General features: G+C 41.6%; 1 protein-coding gene across 4 annotated transcripts in view; it reads right to left on the reverse strand.

Moving 5' to 3' along the window:
- The window catches only part of SLC22A3 (solute carrier family 22 member 3), a 364,734-nt gene that overhangs the window by 7,509 nt on the left and 332,639 nt on the right, over nucleotides 1-24,586 (reverse strand). For 2 of the 4 annotated variants that reach the window (XM_082251585.1, XM_082251586.1), the window contains exons 6-8: nucleotides 19,863-19,960; nucleotides 16,564-16,778; nucleotides 7,188-7,296 (exon numbers count right to left, since the gene is read on the reverse strand). In XM_082251585.1, coding sequence (XP_082107711.1) covers nucleotides 7,188-7,296; nucleotides 16,564-16,778; nucleotides 19,863-19,960 — 422 coding nt within the window. The remainder of the gene's footprint in view (nucleotides 1-7,187; nucleotides 7,297-16,563; nucleotides 16,779-19,862; nucleotides 19,961-24,586) is intronic. The other 2 variants (XM_082251588.1, XM_082251587.1) reach the window with 1 other exon arrangement.

Genomic DNA, 24,586 nt, shown 5'->3' on the forward strand with positions numbered 1-24,586 from the left:
AAAATCATGAATAAAAAATGTAGAAACAATGAGACAGACTTTCCCCATTCCCAAGATGCTGCACTAGACGCAATCATCATCATTAAACAACTATCATTAAAGTGCTGACAAAGTATAGATGGGGAGATTTACTAAAAATAGTGCGTGCAAAATCTGGTGCCTGAAGTTAGAAGCTTATTGGCTACCATGCACAGCTGCATCAGATTTTAAGTGCATCAGTTTAACCACTTGCCGACTGCCGCACGACTATTTACGTCGGCAGTCAGCCCCTCACAGGCAGAGCGACGTAGGGCTACGTCGCTAGCCTGTAAGGGTTTTAGGAGCGAGCACGCCGCCGGATGCGCGTTCCCGTTCGGTCACGGACCCCCCCGCGCGTGTGACGGGCGGACCCGATGTCCGCCGGGCACTCGCGATCGTCCGTGACAGCGGGAGAAAGGCAGGCGGCTAGTGTAAACTAAGCCGCCTGTCAGTTCTCCCTGTGTAAGAATGGTGATCAAACGGTTCTACTATGTAGGACGGTTGATCACTGTTCTTACACAACAAGCCACAGCCAATCACAGTTAGAAACACGCCCCTAGGACACACTTAACCCCTCCCTCTCCAATACAGTTAACTCCTTCACTGCCAGTGTCATTTTTACAGTAACAGTGCATATGTATAGCACTGATTACTGTAGTAATGTCACTGGTAACCCCAAAAGTGTCAAAAATGTCAGTCAAGGGTCCGATCTGTCTGCCCCAATGTCGCAGTCCCGCAAAAAAAAAAAAAATCGCAGATCGCCACCATTATGCGTTAAAAAAAACCAACAAAAATGACAAAAATCTTTCCCTTTGTTAGTAAACGCAATAACTTTTGCGCAAACCAATCAAAATACGCTTTTTGCGATTTTTTTTACCAAACATATGGTAAAAAAAAAAATTGGCCTAAAATGTTAAATAAATTTGATTTTTACATTTTTTTGGGGAATTTCATATAAAAAATGTGAAAAATATTGTTATTTTTGCAAAATTGACGCTCTTTTTTTGTTTATAGCGCATGATCAAAAAATCGCACAGGTGATCAAATACCACCAAAAGAAAGCTCTGTTTGTGGGAAAAAAAGGACGCCAAATTCGTTTAGGTACAGCGTCGCACGACCGCGCAATTGTCCATTAAAGTCACGCAGTGTCGAATCGCAAAATAGGCCCTGGTCAGGAAGGGGGTAAAATCTTCCGGGGCTTAAGTGGTTAAGTAAGTCTCCCCCAATATAATTGTTGAGAACACTTCAGCTGTTTTTATGAAAATCATAGTTATTGCTTATAGTGCTCTTGTGCCCATAACTGGCAAGTTACATTTTTAGAATGTGTACCCACTATTTCCTCATAGTGTGTCATAGCTTCCTAGTTCTGAAGGGAAAACAAAAAATGGAATCCCATGTAGTAGTAACTTACACTATTCAGATCCTGCCATTGGTTTATTATTTTGGACAGCGTGGGAAAAGGCTAGAACATCTGTAAGGATTTATTTTTACTCTGTGACCCTATTTTTCAACCTTTCACTGCTTTGATCTGTGTTAATCAGCCTAAGTTAGTGTAGGGGGTAGGCACACATTTTATGAGGTATTGGATTATGGACTGCATTTTAGCTGCTCTCCTATTGTAAGAAAAGTACCTCTATGTTCTTATACAGCTGCTGATAGTGTTTGCACTGGGGCTCTTGGTGTTAAAGTGGTTGTTACCCTAAAAAAAAAAAAAAAAAGGATCCTGTTCCCTGAAAGCATGTTATACAGCACAGTGCTTGTGCTCTATAATTTGGCCCTTGTATCACCTAAAACCCCTTGCTGATCCTGCCTGGTTCTTCCCTTCCCCTCTGTGACCACGGTTTATCATGGCTACTGAGCCCTTACACTGTGGTCAATTTATGTGCCTCTGTCATCCACTCTGTTCTCTGTGCCCGCCCCTTCCCTTCTGCTGAAAAAAATATTGTTTTCTGCCTATAATTCCCTGTGTTATATTAAAGTATGTGCCCCAGTGTATGTTATTTATTTTAAAAAATGCAGCTTCATACCTAATTTCAGAGCGCCGCTCGGCACTCAAGTAACTGCCCGGTGCTCATGTGACCGCCTGCAGCTCTCCTTCCCTCCTCCTGGCTGATGTTAGTCGGGTATTTTATGTTTATCTATGTCTTCTGGGTCTGAGCATAGTCGGTGGTATCTGATGGCCTGGCTGTGTATAATGGCCCATTTAGTGTGTTGGGGGTGAGAACTGGAACTGTGGAGATAGTTACATCTGTCAGTAGGTTTCCTGTATATCGAAGTGTGCAGCTTGTCATCCCTGATGTATACTGTGGTGTCCAGGAAGTTGAGGTGTGTTTCAATAATACATATTTAGATAGACTGATGGGTAAAAAGTGTTAATCAAGTAAAACGGTTTTAGATTTTCATCACTTTCTGTCCATATGATGAAAATATCATCGATATAGCAATAGTATCTGTATGGCTCAACAATAAACAACAATTACCACCAAATACACTTGTAGTCACTATGGTTGTAGAATCTCTGTACAGTAACATCCCTGTTAATGGATGGGTTGGCTGCATGTCACAGATACTTATCATGCTCACCAAACCACAAATAAACTGCTGAGGAGGTTACACAGCTCACTGAATTAATTCTTACATACGACTTCACTTTACATCTACATTACATCTATCTTCAGTGTATGGGTACGGCTATGGAAAGTAAAATGGCACCCCAATATGAAAACTTATTTATGGCTGACCCGGAGGACAAATTCCTGAACAGTATACAAAAAAAGCCATACAGATACTATCACTATATGGCTGATATTTTCACCATAGGGACAGAGTTCTGCACACCTGTGGGACATAACATCTCACAACCAGACCACACTATGGAAGACCTCAATCTCTTAGTTCTTAAAGGGAATTTCAAATATATTCAGGAAAGGAAAACTTTTGAAATAAAGCTTGCTACAAATTATACAATTTTCTTGTTCAATTTCCTTTAGATTTACCTTTAACTGCAGTGCAAGAGCCTGCTGATTGCATACAATTTGAAAGTGTTTAGGTTAGACCTCATTATATGGTTTTGGTAACTCAAAAGGAAAATTGTACAGCTTTAGAATGTTAGTTCTATTGGACACAAAAGATAACGACTCAAATTTAGATATAGGTTTTCTTATCTATTATCCAGCAGCTTTACGGCCCCCTCAGTGACTGTCTTTCTCTCTGTTTTATCCCACTATGGTAGTTTTATTACCATCTTCGTATACATTTGTTTGTATGTGTGTGTATTTGTTTTTTTTTTTCCTTCCTTTCCCTCTGAGATTGTTTTTTTTTTTTTTTTTTTTAAACATTCTGCTAATTTTTTTGTGAATTAGTACTGCTCAGACCTTGAAGAGGGGGACATACCCCAAAAGATTGTCCTAAAAAATTGTATGTTAGTGCAAATAAAAAAATATAACAGACAGTACTCAATTCTTGTTGAATAATTAAAGATATAGCTGAAGTTTCTGTTCTTTTTAAACATAACTCAATACCAACTTAAGCAGCCATAATGCCAGGGATCTCTACCGCTGATTGCAACAATTAGAAGAGCTTAAGCAGCCTTAATGCCAGGGATCTCTACCACTGATTACAACAATTAGAAGAGCTTAAGCAGCCATAATGCCAGGGATCTCTACCGCTGATTGCAACAATTAGAAGAGCTTAAGCAGCCATAATGCCAGGGATCTCTACCGCTGATTGCAACAATTAGAAGAGCTTAAGCAGCCATAATGCCAGGGATCTCTACTGCTGATTGCAATAATTAGAAGAGCCATTTGATGCATCAGACCTTGATTACAACAAGTCCTATAGAAAATTATTTTGGCTATGTTCACATTTAGGCGTTGCTATTTTTACAAGCGTTTTTCAGGTGTTTTTTTTAGGGGGATTTTGGGGCATTTTACAGGTGTTTTTTGCAGCTTTTTTGTACAGGCTTTTTTAGGTTGACCAATGGAAATACATAAAAAGGCCTGTAATCTGCCAAAAAAGAAGCTCATGTACTTTTTTGAGTGACGGGCATTTTGCTTAAGGCGACAGAACGCTCAGATGTGAACAGGTGCCATTGAAATGAATGGGATTTGTCTAGTTGGGCATTTTTAGAGCTGAGGCTCAGAGAAGAATATCACCCAAAAAATGCCTAGATGTGAACAGAGCCTAAGAGGCCAGCGTAAAGGAAAACAGGGAATCTGATAGCCTTAAAAATCTTTCCTGAAGCATACAATGCAAACAAATGCAGCTTAACACATTTAACTGTTAGGATTTCCCTTCAGTACTGTCACATAATAAACATGGGAGCAGCGTGGATCACTGTTTACAACCAGCAAATACTAGGATTAACACAATAAGGGAGAAATGATTGTTCACTTAGTAAAAAAATGTATATATAGAGTGTGTAGACAATATTTAAACCCATCTACTTTTCCCGTTTCCTGCTGGGAAGATTTAACTTTGGTTCTATCCCAGAGATGCAACAGAATTGAGAGGAGATCTCAAGTGTGTATGTGTGTTTGTGTGTGTGTGTGTGTAGCAACTTCTTCCTAAGGCAGTTGTCTCCACAATAAGTCTCTCACCAGTTTTTGTCTTAGAGACAATGGCCACGAGGACAAATAGAAGGGGTGAGGATCTAGCTGGACACAGAAAGCAAAAAAAAACCTGACAGGGGTTTTAAAGTATAACTCAAAGCATTTGTTGCCCCAACACTTCATATTCCTGATACGTGCCTGCTGTACCATATACTTGTATGAGAAAGTATCCTTTTCTCTTTGTATTGCTCCCTTTGTGTGAAACCACTGATGTCCCTGCTAGTTCCCTTACTTTCCTATTAAAACTGGCCACACTAAGCAGGAGAGCACAGTGCAGTCTGTTCTGTAGCTATGCTATGAAAGACTATGCACACCTTCCCTGCATAGCCTTTCACTGGAAAGCTCAGTGTGCTGCTGATTCTCCCCCCCTAACTCCTATGCAAATGAGAACAGAGGAAATGTAATTACTTTTAAAAAGGGAGAAAGGTATTTATAATTTTTTTTATATATCTATACAAAAATGTTTTGTCTTTCGTTTCTATTTTAACCTCCCTGGCAGTATGATTCTTTCGGATTTTAGGTGCTGAAAGTACCATTATTTTGCATGTAATTCTTAAGAATGAGCAGCCCAAACCAACTATTTACATATGATTTTTTTTACTGTGCGTTCTTCTTTATAACATCTCGGGTATGATAAAGTTTGAAACATAAAATCATAAATTATAATATAATAAAAAACTATAAATAAGTTAAAGTATGTATGTATATATATATATATATATATATATATATATATATACACTGTATATATACATATATATATGTGTATGTATATATATATATATATATATATATATATATATATACATACACACATATATATATATATATATATATACATAAAAAGTACAGTAAAACTGCAGGAAAGGGCACTGGGGGGCAAACGAATGTGAATTTATTTTATTTTGCATTGTATCAGTGTGTTTGGTGTGTTTTACATTTGAATTTGCCGCCGGTTCCACCCCCCCCTGCGAACGTCACGTCGCGAGAGACGGAAGCCGGGGCACACAGAGGATCGGGAGGAAGATCTGCCACCACACACCGCCGGGATACATCGCTGGATCCCGGTGACAAAGTAACTAACCCCTCTACCAGGATCCAGCGATCTTCCTAGCGGTACCCTGAGTGTGGCTCGGGGGTTACCGCTTTTGGCACTGCAATTTAACCCCCGAGCCACACTCGGGAATACCGCTAGGAAGATTAAACTGAATGGAATCATTTACAACCACTTAAAGGCAATTTATTTTTTTCTTTTTGATAGAGCTGAGAAGAATCGAACACTTGTCAGGAATTTATTGCTGTCTGTACCCCATTAGGGAGATTCACCCTTTATTTGTCCTGTAACTGTTTACCATCATCACTTAAGGTGAAAGAAAGTCCCACATTTTGGGTTGTCACTAGAGCAAGAATTTAAGGGAAAACCCCCAATGGGACGATTGTTCCATTGAACCTGGGAACAACAAGGAAATCTCTGGGGAAGAAGGGAATTGTTTCACTACACACACACACTTAGCTTCTATTATATCCAAAACTAGAAAAGTGTGAGAAATAAATACACTTTAATAATGCTGTTCATTTAAAAAAAATCCTGTTCTTGTTAAATTCTTCTGCATATGACTGCATTTTCAAGTGAAAACAGCTTTACTTTGCTAAATTTGCTGAGAAAAAATCTTTACTTCTTTAGTAAATCAACCCCATAGTGTACTACTATAATTCAACAGTTTAAACCTACACTAAATCAGTTAAAGTGGTTCTAAAGCCTAAACATTTTTTACATTTTACAGCTTGCTGTCCTCCCCCACCTCCCTCAATTGATCCAGCGCTGTGCACAGCTGATCTCCTTCGCTGTCACCCAAATGTTATGAGGAGGAAGTGGGGGGTGAGGCCAAGCCCTGCTGTGTGTGTCTACATGGAGCGTGGCTCCATATAGACACACAGGGGGAGATTTTCTAAAACTGGACAGTACAAAATCTGGTGCAGCACTGCATAGAAACCAATCAGCTTTCAGGTTTTATTGTCAAAGCTTAACTGAGCAAGCTGAAGTTAGAAGCTGATTGGCTACTATGCACAGCTGCACCAGATTCCGAGTGCATCTGTTTTAGTAAATCTCCCGCACACAGTTTGGAAGCATGTGTCCCCATAAGAAGCAGCTTGCTTTGGGGGCACACAGAGAAGAGGAGGAGGCAGAAGCGCCGTCAGGGGATCTCAGAAGAGGAGGTAAGGGACCACTCTGTGCAACACCATTGTACAGAGCAGATGAGTAAACAGGCTTACGGTATTATTTTAATTTTAAAAAATGTATCTTTAGTAACACTTTAAAATGCAAAGGATTGAACAGTGTAAATTGAGGAATGAAAATTCAGAAATAGGTATCGTAAAAGCTTCACTGTGTTAGTACAGGTTTTAACAGTGGAAACTAAATATTTATATGGTCTTGTTAAAAAACTTGAATTTTGCCATATCCAAGGTATAACATTTATATTTATTTGAGAAAGTAATTTAATTTTTAAATACAATAGTGTACCATAAAAGAAAAAAAAAGAAAGTTATTTTAAATACCTCAGTGGTGTTGGATAGAGTTCTGTATTAATGAAGTATACTATTTCAAAAGCCATTGTGATTCCCAGTCGTCCAAGTGTAGCAAGCGTTATTTTAAGCCACATTACATCTGCAAACCATTAAACATTTATTGTTTTGAAAAGTACTTTTCATACAAAAATAAACGTATAAATAATAAAGCAGATTTAGAAAAAAAAAAAATCCGTTAATAGGCTGGCTACACTGCTGTCCATAGGTTCCTGCGTTTTTCCTGTAACCATGACAGAAGCCCTGAAGCCAGCTTGCCTGGATTAAGTGTGATATTTTCATCACAAATAACTGAATTTTGTAAGAACTTACCGCAAAATCCTTTTCTCTGAAGTCCATTGACAGACGCAGCTTTAATAATTCTTATCAATTGGGTTATGCTGCCCCCTTCAGGAGTAGTTCTAGGCAGGAAGAAAAGCAATTCTCCACAGCCACGGGGCTGTCCCCATTGGCATAACCCCACACCCTCTGCTCCAGCAAACCAGTTTCGTTGTAAGCAGTGAGGAAGATACAAAAACCATCCCCATATCAGAGGGGCGGGTGCTGCTTCTGTCAATGCACTTCAGAGAAAAATATTTTACGGTAAGTTCTTACAAAAATCCAGTTTTCTCCATGGTCCATTGACAGACACAGCTCTCATACATCTTATCCATTGGGACGTCCCAAAGCAGTGTAGGCATGAGGGGTGGGAAGAATGCAACCAGATAGTAACGTAAACTCCAAAAGATAAACTTAGCCAACTGGCTAACATGAAGCTCAACCAGGAACAACAGGAGCTCACCCAGGAGAGAAAAAACCCCTAAAGAGAAATAAACGATTCTCTTAAGAAACAGCAGCCTGCAAAATCTTGCAGCCAAAGGAAGCATCCACAGATGCCAACAAATCAACCTTGTAGAATTTTGTAAAAGTGTGCACAGACAACCAAGTTGCTGCTTTACAAACTTGCACTACTGAGGCCTGATGGCGAGAAGCCAAGAGGCACTCAGCACTCTAGTAGAATAAGCCTTCACAGGGAAAGGAGGAACCTGACCCTATAGTGAATAAGCCTGAACAACCGTCTGCCTGATCCATCTGGATATGGTCGCAGCAGACGCAGCCAAACCTTTTTGAGGTCCGTCAGTAAGCCCAAAGAGAGAGTCCAATTTCCTAAAAGACTCAGTTACCATCAGATAAACCCTTATCACCCGAACCACATCCAGAGAGTGCAAGGCAATTTCCTTGGGATGTTTAGGCTTAGGACACAAGGAAGGAAAGACAATGTCTTAATTGAGATAAAAATCTGACACCACCTTAGGAAGGAAAGACGGATTAGGTCGGAGTATCACCAAATAAGGCGAACGACAGGACAGCGCCACCAACTCAGACACTCTGCGAGCAGAAATAATAGCCACCAGAAAGGCAACCTTCTGCGACAAGGAATGCAGAGAAATCTCCCTAATATTCTCAAAAGGAGGTTTTTGAAGAACAGACAAAACTAGATTAAGATTCCACAGAGGCAACGGGGATCTTCTCGGAGGAGCCAGATGACGCAGCCCCTGCATAAAAGTGTGAATCAAGCTATTAGTAGCTAACAGGCGTTGGAAGTAAATAGCCAAGGCCGACACTTGGCCCTTGATAGTGCCCAAAGCCAATCGCTGCTCAACCCCTTTTTGTAAAAAGGCCAAAACCCTAGCTATTGAAAACAAGTGAGGGTGCAGCTGCAGGGATTCACACCATGAAATGTACGATTTCCACGTATGATTATAGATTATCCTGGACATCAATTTCCTAGCCTTCAAAAGTGTAGGAAACACCGAGACAGAAAAGCCTCTATCCCTCAACACCTTGCTTTCAACAGCCACGCTGTTAAAGCTAGCGACCGTAAAGCAGGATGGAACATCGGTCCCTGAGACAGCAGATCCTCCCACAGAGGAAGTCTCCATGGAGGATCTACGACCATTTTTATCAGGTCTGCGTACCAAGACTGCCAAGGCCAGTCTGGTGCCACCAGAACGACCAGAATGCCTTCCACCGCCATCCTGCGAAAAAACCTCGGCAGGAGTACGAGCAGAGGGAAGGCATAAATCAGCCGATACTGGCTCCAAGGAGCCACCAAAGCATCTGCCAGAGGATCCCGAGACCTGGCCACAAACCGCTGGTTATTTCAGTTGAGGCGAGACGCAAACAGATCCACCTCCGGATGAAGGGATCATTCCCCTTGATCCAGCACCTGACGACTCAGACGGTAATCCGCTTGCCAATTCTCCACACCCGGAAGGTGGACTGCGGAAGTCTTCCGCCCAAACCAGAATCTGGGCCACCTCCTTGGCCACCAGGACACTCTTGGTGCCCCCTTGATAACTGATGTAAGCCACAGCCGTGGCATTCTCCGATTGTATCCGAACCGGAGAACCGCGTAGCTGACTTCGCTCTGAGCTCCACAATATTGATCGGCAAGGACTCTTCTGTCGACCAAGTACCGTGGGCACAGACCTTCCCCAGCACTCCACCCCATCCTGACAGGCTGGGGTCCGTGGTGACCACCGTCCAGAACCGCGGCAGGAAGGACTTGCCCTGACACAAAGCTGGTGACTGGATCCACCAGGATAGAGCCAACCTTGTGAGATGGCTTAAACGAATCTTCTGGTCCAACGACCGAGGGTCCCTGTTCCATTTTCCAAGAACCTTTTTGCAGAGGCCTCGAGTGAGACTGAGCAAATGGGACCGCCTCGAAGGTCGATACCATCAGACCCAGGGCCCTCATGCAAGTTTCTAAGGTAGACCGATCGGTTTCCATCAGCAACCTGATCTTCCCTTGAAACTTCTTAAGCTTGTCCAAGGGAAGAAAGACCTTCGCCAGGGCAGAATCGAGAGTCATCCCCAGATAAGTGACCGTATGGATAGCGTCAGAGCAGATTTTTTTAAATTGATCGTCCACCCAAATTCCTGAAGGGTCTGAACTGTAATTAAGATATTACACAACAGATCCGAATGAGAGTCTGCTCGTAACAGGAGATCGTCCAGATATTCCAAAATTACAATTCCTCTCTGATGTAACAAGGCCAGCACCGGGGCCAGGACCTTGGTAAAAACTCTGGGAGCGGAGGCGAGACCAAAGGGTAACGCCACTAATTGAAAGTGCTCCTCTGCCACCACAAAGCGGAGGAATCGCTGGTGTCCCTCGAAGATGAGGACATGTAAATATGCATCTTTGATATCGATGGAGGCCACAAAATCCCCCCTGATTTAAGGATGCCAGCACTGACCGAATGGACTTCATTCGAAACTTCTGCACCCGCACAAAATGGTTCAGAGCCTTGAGATCCAGGATTGGACGCACCTTGCCCTCCTTTCTGGGCCCCGTGAACAGGCTTGAATAGAAACCTTGAAAGTGTTCCTGCAAAAGGAACCGGCACAATTACTCCTTGAGGCAGGAGATCCTGCACATCCTCCCGGAGATCTTTCAAACGATCCGGAGACAGGTGAAGATTTGACTGAAAGAACCTGTCAATCGGCCGGGACCGAAATTTGATCTTGTACCAGGAACGAATCAGTTCGAGAACCCATTTGTTTTGAATGAAGGAAGTCCAGGGTTCCTGAATAAAGGGCAGACATCCCCCCAACCCAGAAGCGGGTGAGAGAACTTGTCCGCAGAACCGGGCTTACTGGTCTTGGGCTTGCCCCATTGCTTCTTAGTCACACCAGAAGCTCTGAACGGCTTACCTTTTTCTTGCGCCCCGGAGGCACGAAAAAAATGTCTATGAGCGGTAAAGGAAGGCCCCCCCCATTATGGGGTGCTTTACCTTTCGAGGATTGAGGAAGAAGAGTACTCTTCCCGCCAGTCAGACCCTTGATCAACTCAATAAAGGAAAAGGAAGATCTGTCAGGGCTTTCTAGGAAGCCTGGTCAGGCGACCAACTCTTCGGCCAAACCATGCATCTTAAGGCAATCCCCACAGCCGACACTCTGGCCACCAGGAGAGTCGCATCCAAGGACGCATCACACAGGAACACCAGGGCCTGGGCTATCTGGTCCATAAGTTCCATCAGCTCCATCAGCTCCGGGGGAACTATGTTAGGATCCAAGTTTCCCTTCAGAACCTTCTATTCTGGAACTGTCAGCTATACTAAAACAGACAAAAAAAAACAATTTTAGAATAGAACCCGCCAACACATGAAGATGGCGGGAAAGGCATTTCACCCGCCTGTCTACTGGATCTGTAAAAACCGGGAAATCTTCCACAGGCACTATAGTAGATTTGTTCAACCTGGAAACAGAATGATCCACTTTGGGCGGTACCGACCAATGGTTGGAAACCGCCTCAGCAAAGGGATAACGGCATTTAAAACGCTTAGGCACTACTAGCACGTGCTTGATGCGCCGCCATTGGTCATTAACAATATCATGAAAATACTCTGGAGAAGGAAAAACCTTGTTCGATTTTTGTGTCTTGCGGGAGCCAAAAGAAACCCGTGTCTCTGCCGGCGTGGGCTCATCTGCCATTTTTAAAGTTTCCCTTACTGAAACAATCAGGGTTCCACCAAAGCGCGTTCCGGGGCTGCAGCTGAAGAAGACAGGTCCTCTACACCATCGGATTGCGAAGACAGCAACCCCTAAGGCAGGGGGGCGTCTGTGGTGACCATATCAGCCTCTGAATCAGAGGACACCACCAAAGATGGAGAAAGCAGTGGCCATTTTTGGCTAGTAACCTTTTTCATTACAAAATTGACCTTGGTTGCCAGGCTTTCCAGAGCTGCTAAAATTGCGGCCAGCGACTGCAATCCGGAAGGTCCGGGCGTCGCACTAAGGGGGTCTGAGGGTGAATTCACTGCCGTGGACTCCATATTCAATGCAACAGAAAAAAGGAGTAATGTCACTTTAAAAACGCAGATCGCGGCTCCCACCGCCAATCACCCTGGTATGCGGAGTCCCCCTTAAATATATACCGACAGCAGAGTATGCAGGGATATGCCTAAAAAGACCCCAGGACTTTACCACCTTCAGAAGAAACCTCCTGAATCGGACTGTGCAGCAGGAAGTGGGAGCCACAGGATATGACATCAGCCTGGAATGTGAAAGGTCATGCTGCCTGTGTAGCTCCATAGGGCTACACAAAAAGGCTGCCAATGCAAATCAATAGAAAGCACATGGAAAATGGCTGCCCTACACAATATTTTACATTGCCCGCACTAAAGATGGTTAGGCCAACGGCGTGCCATGCAGTCAGGAACCCCCAATATGAAGGCCTCAAAGATCTACAACCAGACCAAGCAGGAAAAAAGGTACCATTGCCAACCTCCCCCAGGACGCCAGGCGCTCCAGCCACAGCACCCCCCCGGGGGGCAGGAGAGGGGGACAGGGCACAAGGCCGGGTAACCTGACAGGTCAGAGGGATCTTTTAGGAAGTTCAGGTCCCATTATACCCAGGAGAGAGCCCACATCCCCCCAAGACCACCGAGGGGCAGAGGGGGGCCACATTTACTCACCATACCATGGATCGGGGGGCTCCACTCCAGGAAGGACCACCTCCCACCCAGAGTGGGGGTGCTGCCAGCCAAGGGGTATGCTGCAACTCAGGGTGTTCCAGGTTGTTGCATCCCAGCGAGACATCCACTCGCAGGCTCGTCCCCATCCAGAAAAGGGCTCCGTCGTGGCGAGGCCTAGTGCGGGACTATAACCTGCTCATGCTCGTTAACTAGCATAGTGAGTAAAGATAAATAAAACAAAATATTTTTAAAAGAATAGAAAAACTGAGACCGAAGACCCAGCAGGAAACCTAGGTCCTACTCCTTCTCTAGGCAGAAACAAACTGGTTTGCTAGAGCAGAGGGTGTGAGTTATGCCTATGGGGACAGCCCCGTGGGCGTGGAGAATTGCTTTTTTTCCTGCCTAGAACTACTTCAGTAGGGGGCAGCATAACCCAATGGATAAGAAGTTTGAGAGCTGCGTCTGTCAATGGACGATAGAGAAAATTCAGATTTTTTTTTTTTTCATAACACATAATGCACCAGACTGTGAACACACAATAAACAGATATTCCCACGCTCTAAATTGATGGAAGAGAGAAAGAAGAAAGCAAAGGTGCCTTTTTCTGTTCTTTTATTCCCCCTTCCACCAGTTACTTCACCATATATTATTGACAGATATAGATTTCTTTTTAATAGAATTTCTGCCTATTGGGTTCTATATTTATTATACAGGCAGTCCCCGGCTACAAACAAGTTCTGTAGGTTTGTTCTTTGTTGAATTTGTATGCAAGTTGGAACAGGTACATGTTTTAGGTGTAACTCCAACCATAAAAATATGTTTACGTTTTTTGGATAGTACAGGGAAGGGTTAACCCTTGTAACATTTGCTTTACTGTCTGTGCCCCTGTTCAGAAGATTTCACCTTACTTTCTGTCTCTGTGACAACTGGATTGAAAATGTTGGGTTACATAGTTAGTCAGGTTGAAAAAAGACACAAGTCCATCTGGCTCAACCAATAAAAAATAAAAAAACAGTAAAGAAAACACAGCCATATAATCCCATATACACAATCCTATAGCTACAGTTGATCCAGAGGAAGGCAAAAAAACTCCAGAAAAGCAAGATCCCATTTGCTACAGCAGGGGAAAAAATTCCTTCCCGATCCCCCAAGAGGCAATCGGATATTCCCTGGATCAACTTTACCTATAAATTTTAGTACCCATTTATATTATGTACACCTAGGAAAGAATCCAGGCCTTTTTTAAAGCAATCTACTGAACTGGGCAGAACCACCTCTGGAGGTAGTCTATTCCACATTTTCACAGCTCTTACTGTGAAGAAACAAGGATTGGTGATAAAGCTTCAGTGGAGACACCCTTTTCCCATGATAACTCTTACAGGACTGAATTTCCCTTCCTAGGGGTAGATTTCCTCTCACTTCCTGTTGTCTCCCTCTGTTTGTAAGTATAAATCATTTGTAAGTTGGATGTTTGTAAATCGGGAACTGCCTGTACTGCTGTGATGCAATACCAACTGTTATGAAATATGTCAATATATTTGTTTCTATAAAGTGAGGTAATATGACTACTAAGATCTGTATGGCATGTCTGAGTCTTGAGAAGCAGTAGATCCATGAAACATGTAAATATGAAACACTACTGTCAAGGCGTATACCTATATTGTACATTATCCGCATTATATGATCTTTGTATTTTATCTATTTTTTGAGAGTTGGATTCACTCGTAATTTTTGAACACTGTTTTTATAAATACATTTTTTTTTTCAACTTTTGCATGATTATTTAAGATTTCCTAGGTGTCACATATTTTGTCGTCATGTTGGTACTTTCAGAGTTACTGTTCAGTATAAGTATGCAAATTAGGGGTTTGGATGTTATTTCATGCTAACATTAAAATTGCTGGTGTACATTTGTGTGCAGTTGTCTAAAATCAGTTTGTAGCAAAGTTACCACAGTCCAAATAGAACACGGTATACAAATTGAAATAACTTTTAGCCTCAGGATCAACTTATGTCATTATTTTAAGGGGGAAGATAATTCTCTGTAGTAATGTTCAATATCACTGAAGATTGTTTAAGTGATTAACTCCTGCGCTACCTGTTCAAATACAATGCTTTACACCTTTATTCAGTGGTGCCCCAAATATATAGGAAATTAAACAGAAAATTTAAATAAGCTTATATGAGTATATATAAGTGTATGGTTGCTGCTTGCATACAATTGGATTGCCACAATTCTTAAAAGTGCTAGATTAAAATAAGTGCCGCGCTACCAATCTCTACATAAACCACATGGTAATACTACAATATATAACAAACCCCATATATACCAGTAAACAATGTCATAATAAAAAAAAGCAAATGAAATGTGGACTATTATTCAATTTATATTGATATATCAATCATGCCAGTTCATATCAATCGTGTCAGTTCATATGATTTAACATAAAGTGACAATTCATCAAGAGGTGATGTGAAATCCTTATTGGAGAAATTATCCAGTGCTTTTATGACCACTTCCTGTCTCCTCTGTGCTCACAGTGCTCTCACCTTAGTAATGTAAGACAGTGCATGTGTAATCATACCAAACTTGCTGTCTCAAGTTATTGTGCAGCAAACAGGCCTTGTAGTATGGCCTCCCACTCACTAGGGTACTAGGGTACTCGTATCCTGTTTGGTATGCTTCCTGAAGGATAGGGGTACTGGTCCCTTTAGAAGCCCCTTACCCTCGCAATGTTAGTTACTTCCATACCATGTTGGAATAAAGAGGATGCTCTCAATAGTGTAAAACTTTTTGGTAACAATTTTTTTTATTAAAATTGTGCTTATATAAGGAATTAAAAGTCTTAGCATTTATAAAAAGTATTACTCTTCCTGGCATGACATCACTTTCGTTGAGCAATCCCTCAGGCTACACATGGGCCAATGTCTATTGACATACTGTACATCTGACTTTAACAAAATGGTCGCCGTATATTGGATAATTGTTAGGCTATATAAGACATCCACATCCCATCAGGTTTTTACCCTGAAGAAGTCACGTGGTGTGTGACGTAACACATGTAGGGGGAGCTTGAGGGATCACGGACCAGACATGATGTCATACCAGGAAGAGAACATTTTTTTATGAATGATAAGAGTTTTAATTCTTTATTTATAATATAATAAATTGTGCTTACACAGTTACCAAATGGTTTTACACTACTGGGGGCATTCTCTTTATTCCAACATGGCGAGGGTAAGGCACTCTTAAAGGGACCAGTACACTTATCCTTCAGGAAGCATACTGACAGGATAGGAGTACCTAAGTGAGTGGAAGGCTGTACAACAAGACCTGTCTACTGCACAACAACTGGAGACAACAATTTGGATATGATTACACATGCGCTGTATCATATGACTAAGGTGAGAACACTGTGAGCACAGAGGTGACAGGAGGTGGTCATAAAGGATGGAAGATTTCATATCTACCCTTAATGAACTGTCACTTTGGGGTTTATTTACTAAAGCTAGAGAGGGCATAATTTGTCACAATTCTGAAGAGAAACCAATCAGCTTCCAGGTTTCATAGCTAAAGCTTAATTAAACAAGCTGAGGTTAGAAGCTGACTGGTTTCTCTGCAGAATTGTGACTATTTTGCCCTCTCTAGCTTTAGTAAATAAACCCCTTTATGTTGAATCATATAAACCAACACGACTGATGATATGAACTGGCATGATTAATATACAATGATAAATTGAATGATAGTCCACATTTTATTTGCGTATTTGTATTATCACTAAAGATTGGTTGCATGGCATGTATTAAAAAAATATATCACTATTATATTCATAGTAATGTATGTCCTTTAGTTAGGTTACTCATCCTTGATTTTGTGTTTATACCTGTTGGTATTGCAGCAGTTATTAGGCAAGCTATTCCTGCTCCAGCATTACTCAATGCAAATGGAAGTTTCCTCCCAATGCGATCAATCGAGACAAGAATAAGAACAGCAGCCGGTAACTCCACCAAAGCAGAAATAAAAAAGTCTGTATATAGATTCCCAGATACAATCCCTAAGCGCATAACAAGACCCTGGTAGATGACTGCGCTTGTAAACCTGAAAAAACAAACAAAAATAAATAAATCAACAATCAGTGTTAGAAACAAGAAAAAGTGCAGATATTTATAGGATGACCAGCTAGCATTTTTCCCCCCAAAACTTACAGAACAAAGAACCTAAATTATGTTAATATTCAACCAAATGTCATGCACAATGTTCCTATTATATAGGTTTAGCTCCTAGAAAGTTTTTGAGGGCTATAGGAGTTACCCACAAAACTATTTGTTAGTTCAGAAAATCTGTGTTCAAACAGGATGAGAACATTTAAAAAAAATATAAAATAAGAGGCCGGATTTAACAAAAATTATACTGGACAAGCAAACCTCCAATTAATCACCCATGCTCATGTAAGATTGAAAATAGAGACCAACGAAAGCCGAAACATCGAAGGCCGCTATAATTTCTAATGTTCATGAGATAGAAAAGTGAAAAGACTGGTACACAAACTACCAACCCATAAATAGTGCTGGAAGGTCACAACAATGACATCCTTTATTACTACATCCATATTACCAGCTTCTGCTGAACCAGATCCCCTGGTTACCCTGAGATAGAAACGGTGTCCTACATTTGTTTTCATTATGACTTACCTTTAACACAAGGACATTCCCCCTAACATTCAACAGCAGGATAGCTTGCCAGTCTTCAGTAACTAAATACAATAAAGACATTTCTGCGCTGTGTGTTAGAAATAAGCAGCTAACACTAAAGTGATGTACCCAACCAGCAGAAAATAATACAAAAATAAGAACAGTGTAGCACACTATATAAATATATATTTTGCTCAAAGAAAAGTCCAAGCAATTGGGTGTCCAAAGCGAAGATCTTAACTGGGATGACTATCACTTCAAGGTGCAGTAGTAAATATCACTCGTGAATCACTGCCATCACCAGAGAGATTGGACATTCACCAGATAATGTGGCTACCAGTACAGTAGCTAAAATGCCTTAAACATACATGACCAAGAGATATTCAGGATGTCAGATCGAAGAGAAACCTCCGCTCTATCACCGTATATATCCAACTAGGGATGAAGCAGCTAAGCCAGAGCCAGAGGATACAACCATAGTTCAGTATGTTTATTTAAAAGCTAAACAAAAGCAAGTCACATATAACTCACATGGAATGCTGCTGGCAACCTGGAATCGCACAGCAGTGGGGACATCAGTGCCTAAAACTCACCCTGATGCATTTTGGCCCAATGGACATGGTCACAGGGATAAAACGTGTCAGGGTGACTATTTGGCACTGATGTCCCCACTGCTGTGCGATTCTAGGTCGCCAGCAGCATTCCATGTGAGTGATATGTTACTTGCTTTTGTTTGGCACGGTTTTATGGTTGCTTTTAAATAAACTTACTGCACTATGAGTGTATCCTCTGGCTCTGGCTGAGCTGCTTCATTCCTAGTCTTCGATAAAGACTATTCACTAAATGTTATGTGTAGCCCTTTGGTGATGTCAAGGGCCACACTTGAGGCCCAGAATATAGAAATTTGACTACCACTGCTTTAGAGCATCTGAACCTTTATGAGGAAATCAAAATACCAGCTGACCTGAAGGCCTCATGCACACTGGACGTTTTTACAGTTGATGTTTTTGGCTTCAGGCATTTTTTCTGCAGCTAGTAAACTCCCCAGCAGGTTATCCTATGAGTCCATGCTCACGTAGGCTGTTATCAGCATTTTTAGGCAGGGGCGTTTTCTGGCTGGAACATTCATACACTCTGCAGACCACTGTGTACCTGTTTGTGTAAAATTATGCCTGTAAATTCCTTATCTCAGATCTTTTCTGGCTTGTCATGTGCCCTCCAGCCGCTCTCCTCTGATCTAAGGGCTATAGTGGGAGAGGCCGGAATCCCCCTCTAACATCAGCTGGGGGAGGTCATCTGACTGCTGTGCTGGCTGCTTAGCCACTCCCACTGTAGCCCTAAGATCGGAGGAGGAGAGCGGCCGGAGGTCACGTGACCAGCCAGAACAGACCGGAGATAAGGTAATTGCAGGCATTAAATTTACACAAACAGGTACACAGTGTGTTATGGCTTGATAAAACAGAAGGGATGGCAGTAATCTTAATTTAATTTTACTGCCAGCTACTAATAGCGGCAGGAGGGGGGTGTTAATGGCTCGCACACACACACAGGAGCTGACAGGCAGGGAGATAGCAGAAGAGGGGAGAGAGAGGAGAGCAGCAGATGACAGAGGCACGTAAACTGACCACGGTATTAATGAATCAGCAGCCATGATTACTGTGGTCAGCACACAGAGGGGGACACAGGAACAGGCAGGATCAACTGGATTTTTTACAGCTTAGAGAGGGACAGATTGGACAGCACCAGCACTGTGCTGTTTAATCTGTAAGTAAGGGAACAACATCTCTTTTTTTATTTTATTATTTTTTTTTTTTTTTTAGGGTTACAACCACTTTAACCTTTAAGCCGGCACACAGCATGTATAGCACACCTGACTTAGTCCGACTGATGCCTTTTTTACAGTTACAAACACTGCAACTTATTCAACTAAGACTAGACATGGTTGAATTATCTAAGACTTATGTCAAATTAGCTAGCCTATATTTGGTGACAACACACCAGTTACAGGATCTCATTGCTTTTTACTAGCTGCAGATGAGCTGAGATCTTGCATATCTTTAGTCAACAAGGGAGCAACACCTTAGGAGCAGGCGAGTGCTCTTAGCAACCCTATCAAATTACCACCACCAACAGGAGCTTACGTCTAGATTCACGCCAGAGATTTAGCAGCTCTGAGTGGCAGCTCTGAGAGGCCAGGTGCAGCCACTAACCCCGTTCACAGTGGCTGCAGCTATTCTCTGCTGTCTGCACAACCAGCAATTACCTGCAGTGATCCCTGCTGGACGCACACAAAGTGCATTCAGCAATGATCACCGCTGGCTTGCAAAGACCTGGGAATAGCTGCACCTAGCTGCCCAGAGCCGCAGCAGGAATCTACAATTCGCACCAGCCAAAATCACCGGTGTGAGTATAACCTTGGTGTGATATGGCCTGCAACGTCTAAATTGCAGAAAAACACTTTTTTAAATGGATTTTGTAATCATAATCTTACCATGCATACATAAGAATTATAGTACACTTTCTCATTTGTGGAGTTCTGACCAGATCCATGCATGCAGGATTGGTAACTTCTTCATCAGATACAGTTATCTAAACAGAAACACAGAAGATTACATTGACAAAAGCTGTACCTTACTGTCAAAAGTGAAGTTGAAAATTCATTTTAAAATGTTCAAAAGAACTGACTCTCTCTCAATGGCTTTAGTGTTAGTACACAGAGAGCAGGAAGGTTTTTCCAAACCCACCTTTAAATGCAATACCTTGGAGTACAGAGTAGGACACAGGCAACGTATACACCATGGGTTATAGGTTCATATCTTCAGGTGATTGAACAATGGCAAGCTTTTGCGGACACATCATCCTGGGGCATCTACCCTTTAACCCTACCCCACTTTGTTTGTCTTTAGTTTTGTAACAAGCAATGGCAAGTAACAAGAAGAATTTGCGGGGATGTCCAGTAACGTTCTCTAAGATATGTATTTACAGGCAAGTTAAAATTCCTCTGATCTTTATGGTACAGTACAGGCACAGGCAACCTATTCATACACCATGGGACATCATTGAAGCAATGAATACAAAGGTAGGCAAAAACTAGGCAAATGGAACTATGTCCGTGAAAGGTACTATGACAACAAACACATCTACCTCTCCTCTATGATATAGGAGTAAAGTGCTCTGTGGTTCACAGAAGAAAACTATACATGCTTACCAATATGGATTGGGACTTTAGTGCAGCACATGTAGGAACAACAGGATATTTAAAGTTAATATGTTCAGTTTAAAACAGAAATAAAGAGCAAAACATGTTTGCATAAATATAAAAAAAAAAAACATTATAAACACCTTTTTTCCCTTTTTAATGAATGATTACATTCCCTCTGTTCTCAGCTGCAAGAGAGCTGGGGGAGGAGAAGCATTAGCCCATGGAGGGGTGGTGGTGTCTGTCTCTATGTAAGAAGTGATCTCAAAGTGAGTGTGAAAGAGGACCTAGTTGATGGAGAGTGTGATGAGTCTGAAGCAGTATGGGATGAAATGTACATGGGTATGCGTAATACAAAGTTTATCGTTGGAGTTTGTTATAGACCTCCCAGTAATAATGAGGAAGTGGAGACTCAGCTCCTGGCACAGATAGAAAGGACTGCAAGGGTTGGGATAATAATGGAAGATTTTAACTACACAGACATGTACTGGAGTAATGGCACTGCTGGAACAGTAAAAGGGAAAAAATTTATAAACCTATTACAGGTCAATTTTATGGTACAGTTTATTGACTAGAAATGATGCTCTGTTGGACCTGGTATCCTCAAACCATGCAGGAGCTTATTCCTAATGTTCAGATAAAAGAACATCTGAGTAGCAGTGACCATAATATGATATAATTTAATGTTAGCTATAAGCAACAAATGCATACAGGAAATAAAAAAACACTTAACTTTAAGAGAGCAAATTTTCCAAGGATGAGGGCTGCTCTCCAAGACTAAAGGCCCGTACACACGTAGCGATTGTCGGCCGTAAATATTTGGCCGCCGAACGATCGGCCGATTGTCGGCTTGTTAGTATGATGCTTCCGACAACAGACTCCGACTTTTCGGCCGAACAGAATCGGGTGTGCAGGCTATAAAATTTTTGTTGCCCGTCACCAGAACGGCCGATTGTTCGCCAGTCAGTACAGAATTTGTCCGACTAACAGGCGATGAGCAAGACTGGGCATGCTCAGAGAAGAAAAAAACACACGGAAAGTTAACCATCACATGACATCACTTCTGCAGTCGGCTGTTGTTGGCCGACAAAATTCGTGTGCAGTCTTTAGCACTTTTCAACCGACAGGACAGCACCGGACAAAAGACAGCCGATCGTTCGGCCGACATTCGGTACGTGTGTACGGGGCTTTAGATCGGAAGCGAATACTGATATCGATGAACACAGAACAGAAATGGGAATTCTTCAAAAAGACTGTATGCAAACTCACTGCAAAGTATATTCCCATGGGCAATAAGTTTAAAAGGCTAAAAATAAAACCTATGTGGCTCACGACCAAAGTTAAAAAAAGCTATAAATATTAAGCAAAGAGATTTAAAAAGAAATAAAAATGAAGGAACACTATCATTATTTAATTGTTACAAAGAATATAACAGAATATGTAAAAAAGAAATCAAGGATGCCAAAATTCAAAATGAACAACAGATTGCAAAAGATAGTAGGACAAATCCCCAAAAATTCTTCAAATATATGAATAGTAAAAAGGTAAGGTCTGAGCACGTAGGCCCTTTACAAAATAATCAGGAGTGGGTAACTGGGGAAAAAGAGAAGGTAAATGTATTAAATACTTTCTTCAGCTTTGTGTATACAAAGGAGCATGGGGGAGCTCGTGATCATAATGAGGATGGTATTGACACAGCCCCAAATGATCCACAATGGCTCAAAAGTGATATGGTCCAGAAATATTTAGACAAAATAAAGGTGGATAAAGCGCCTGGACCAGATGGCATCCACCCATGCATCCTAAAAGAATTGAGCTCTGTCATTTCAAAGCCTTTGTTTCTAATTTTTAGGGAATCGTTAAGGACTAGAATAGTACCAGTGGATTGGAGTAGGGCCAATGTGGTGCCTATATTTAAAAAGGGATCAAAGTCTTTGCCATGTAACTATAGACCTGTTAGTTCAACTTCAATAGTCGGGAAGATACCAAAGAGTTTAATAAAAGACCACATAGATGAGTTCTTGCTGGGAAAAAATATATTTTAACCAACAGACAGCAAGGATTCATGAAAGACAAAAGTTGTCAAACAAAACCTGATTTCTTTTTATGAGGATGTAAGTAAAACCTTGGATAGAGGGGTGGCTGTGGATGTAGTATACTTGGATTTTGCAAAAGTGTTTGACACAGTTCCTGACACATGGCTAATGTGTAAGGTAAAGCCTACAGGCTTGGAAAGATTGGTTTGTAAATGGATAGAAAACTGGCTAAGAGATAGAATTCAGAGAGTAGTGGTTAATGATTCTTACTCTGAATGGTCTAAGGTTATCAGTGGTGTACCCCAAGGTTCAGTGTTGGGACCCTTGCTTTTTAATATCTTTATAAATGATATAGGGTCTGGGATTAAAAGTACTATTTCAGTCTTTGCAGATGACACAAAGCTTTGCAGTGGAATAACTTCCTTAAATGATGTCTCCAACTTACAAGCTAACCTCAATGTACTGTTTTATTTGGGCAACTATGTGGCAAATGAGGTTTAATGTTGATAAATGTAAAAGTATGCACTTGGGGGCTAAGAATATGCATGCATAATACATACTAGGAAGAGAAGAACATGGTACAGCAGGCACGTATCAGGAATATGAAGTGTTCAGGTAACAAACGCTTTAAGTTGATCTGCCAGAGATCCAATTAATACTTTAGTCGGGGGTTCTGAGCAGTCCCTGTAGAATAGGCATGAACACCTCTATGTAGAATCAATAGAGAGCAGGACATTAAACTTCGAACATATTTAGAATTTTTAATAATATGGATGTTCAATAAAGATTTGTAGGGAGCTATAAAAGCTTTGAGATTCATGATTTAATTTGAAACATTTTTAGTCATGTGACTGGCATAGCACCAATCAGGGCTGTGTCAACAGACTCTATATCTAGACTCTATATCTATATCTATACTCTATATCTATCTAGTAATAGAAGCCACTCTCAAGGATATTTCTCTGCAGATGACAAAGGACAGGGAAAGATCATGTGACCACATAATAGCACTGCAGGTATACTGCAGGTATATAGAGCATAAAGAAAAAACAATACAGTGGCTTGATAAATATGATTTATGTGAATGAATTATGGCAATCGACACTTCTCTGTTTAGTATACATACAGTATACAGTGCTGGGTTCTGCTGAATTTTCCCTCCTGAAACAAAAGAGTCAGATTGAGTGCTGCATTCTATGAATGAATACAAAGCTTCCTTTAATTGGCCAAGGCAGAGAGGTGGGCGGATTATGCCACGAACTCCGTACTCGTTTATAAAATGCAAGGCTTCCTTAAAATGACTAAGCAGTGCTCATCCTGACTATTTTGTGTAGCTAAGGCCTGGAGATGTGAGCCAGAGGCCTGTCCTCCCAGGCTTTTGCCTTAAGGGAAGGTTACAAAAGAGAATGTTTTTTTAAATAGGGGCCTAAGGTATCTAAGCTGACATGGGTTAGAACCTGGAGAATTGGGAACATGGCTTCCTGTTGGAACATCTTCAGGGGAGCTTGATATACAAGCTTAAAGGAAGCTGCTGCTAGCAGGACATGGCACTGAGATCCCCCTACACAGCTAAGGTATCTGATTTGCAATATGGGGTATTAAGACCAGTTTCTTTTTGGAGGCGGCTACCCCAGTATACAGTATGAGGCCAACAATAAGAGGTGCTTAATAAACTCAGTGTCATTGGGGGGCTTCTACTGAAGATTTTAGAGCCACCAATTCATTTTTACAAAACATTTGTAACTGGGAACCTGCCATAAAACATTATAGACATCACCAACAGATAAGTGGGAGAATGAGAGTAGCTCAGAGGACCTGAACCTAGAAAAATTAGAGCCACCAGACGTTTTTGTTGCTGACAAAAAAAAGGCCAGATATACGTATTTGTGCTGCAGTTTGAGTGACCCTTTCTCCCTAGTCAGTCGAGCCATTACATTTTGTAAAATAATATTGTAAGGTCTTGAAGTCAGTAACCATTCA

The sequence above is a fragment of the Pelophylax lessonae genome (assembly GCF_965119305.1).
Source record: "Pelophylax lessonae genome assembly, chromosome: 3".
NCBI classification, from domain to species: Eukaryota; Metazoa; Chordata; class Amphibia; order Anura; family Ranidae; genus Pelophylax; species Pelophylax lessonae.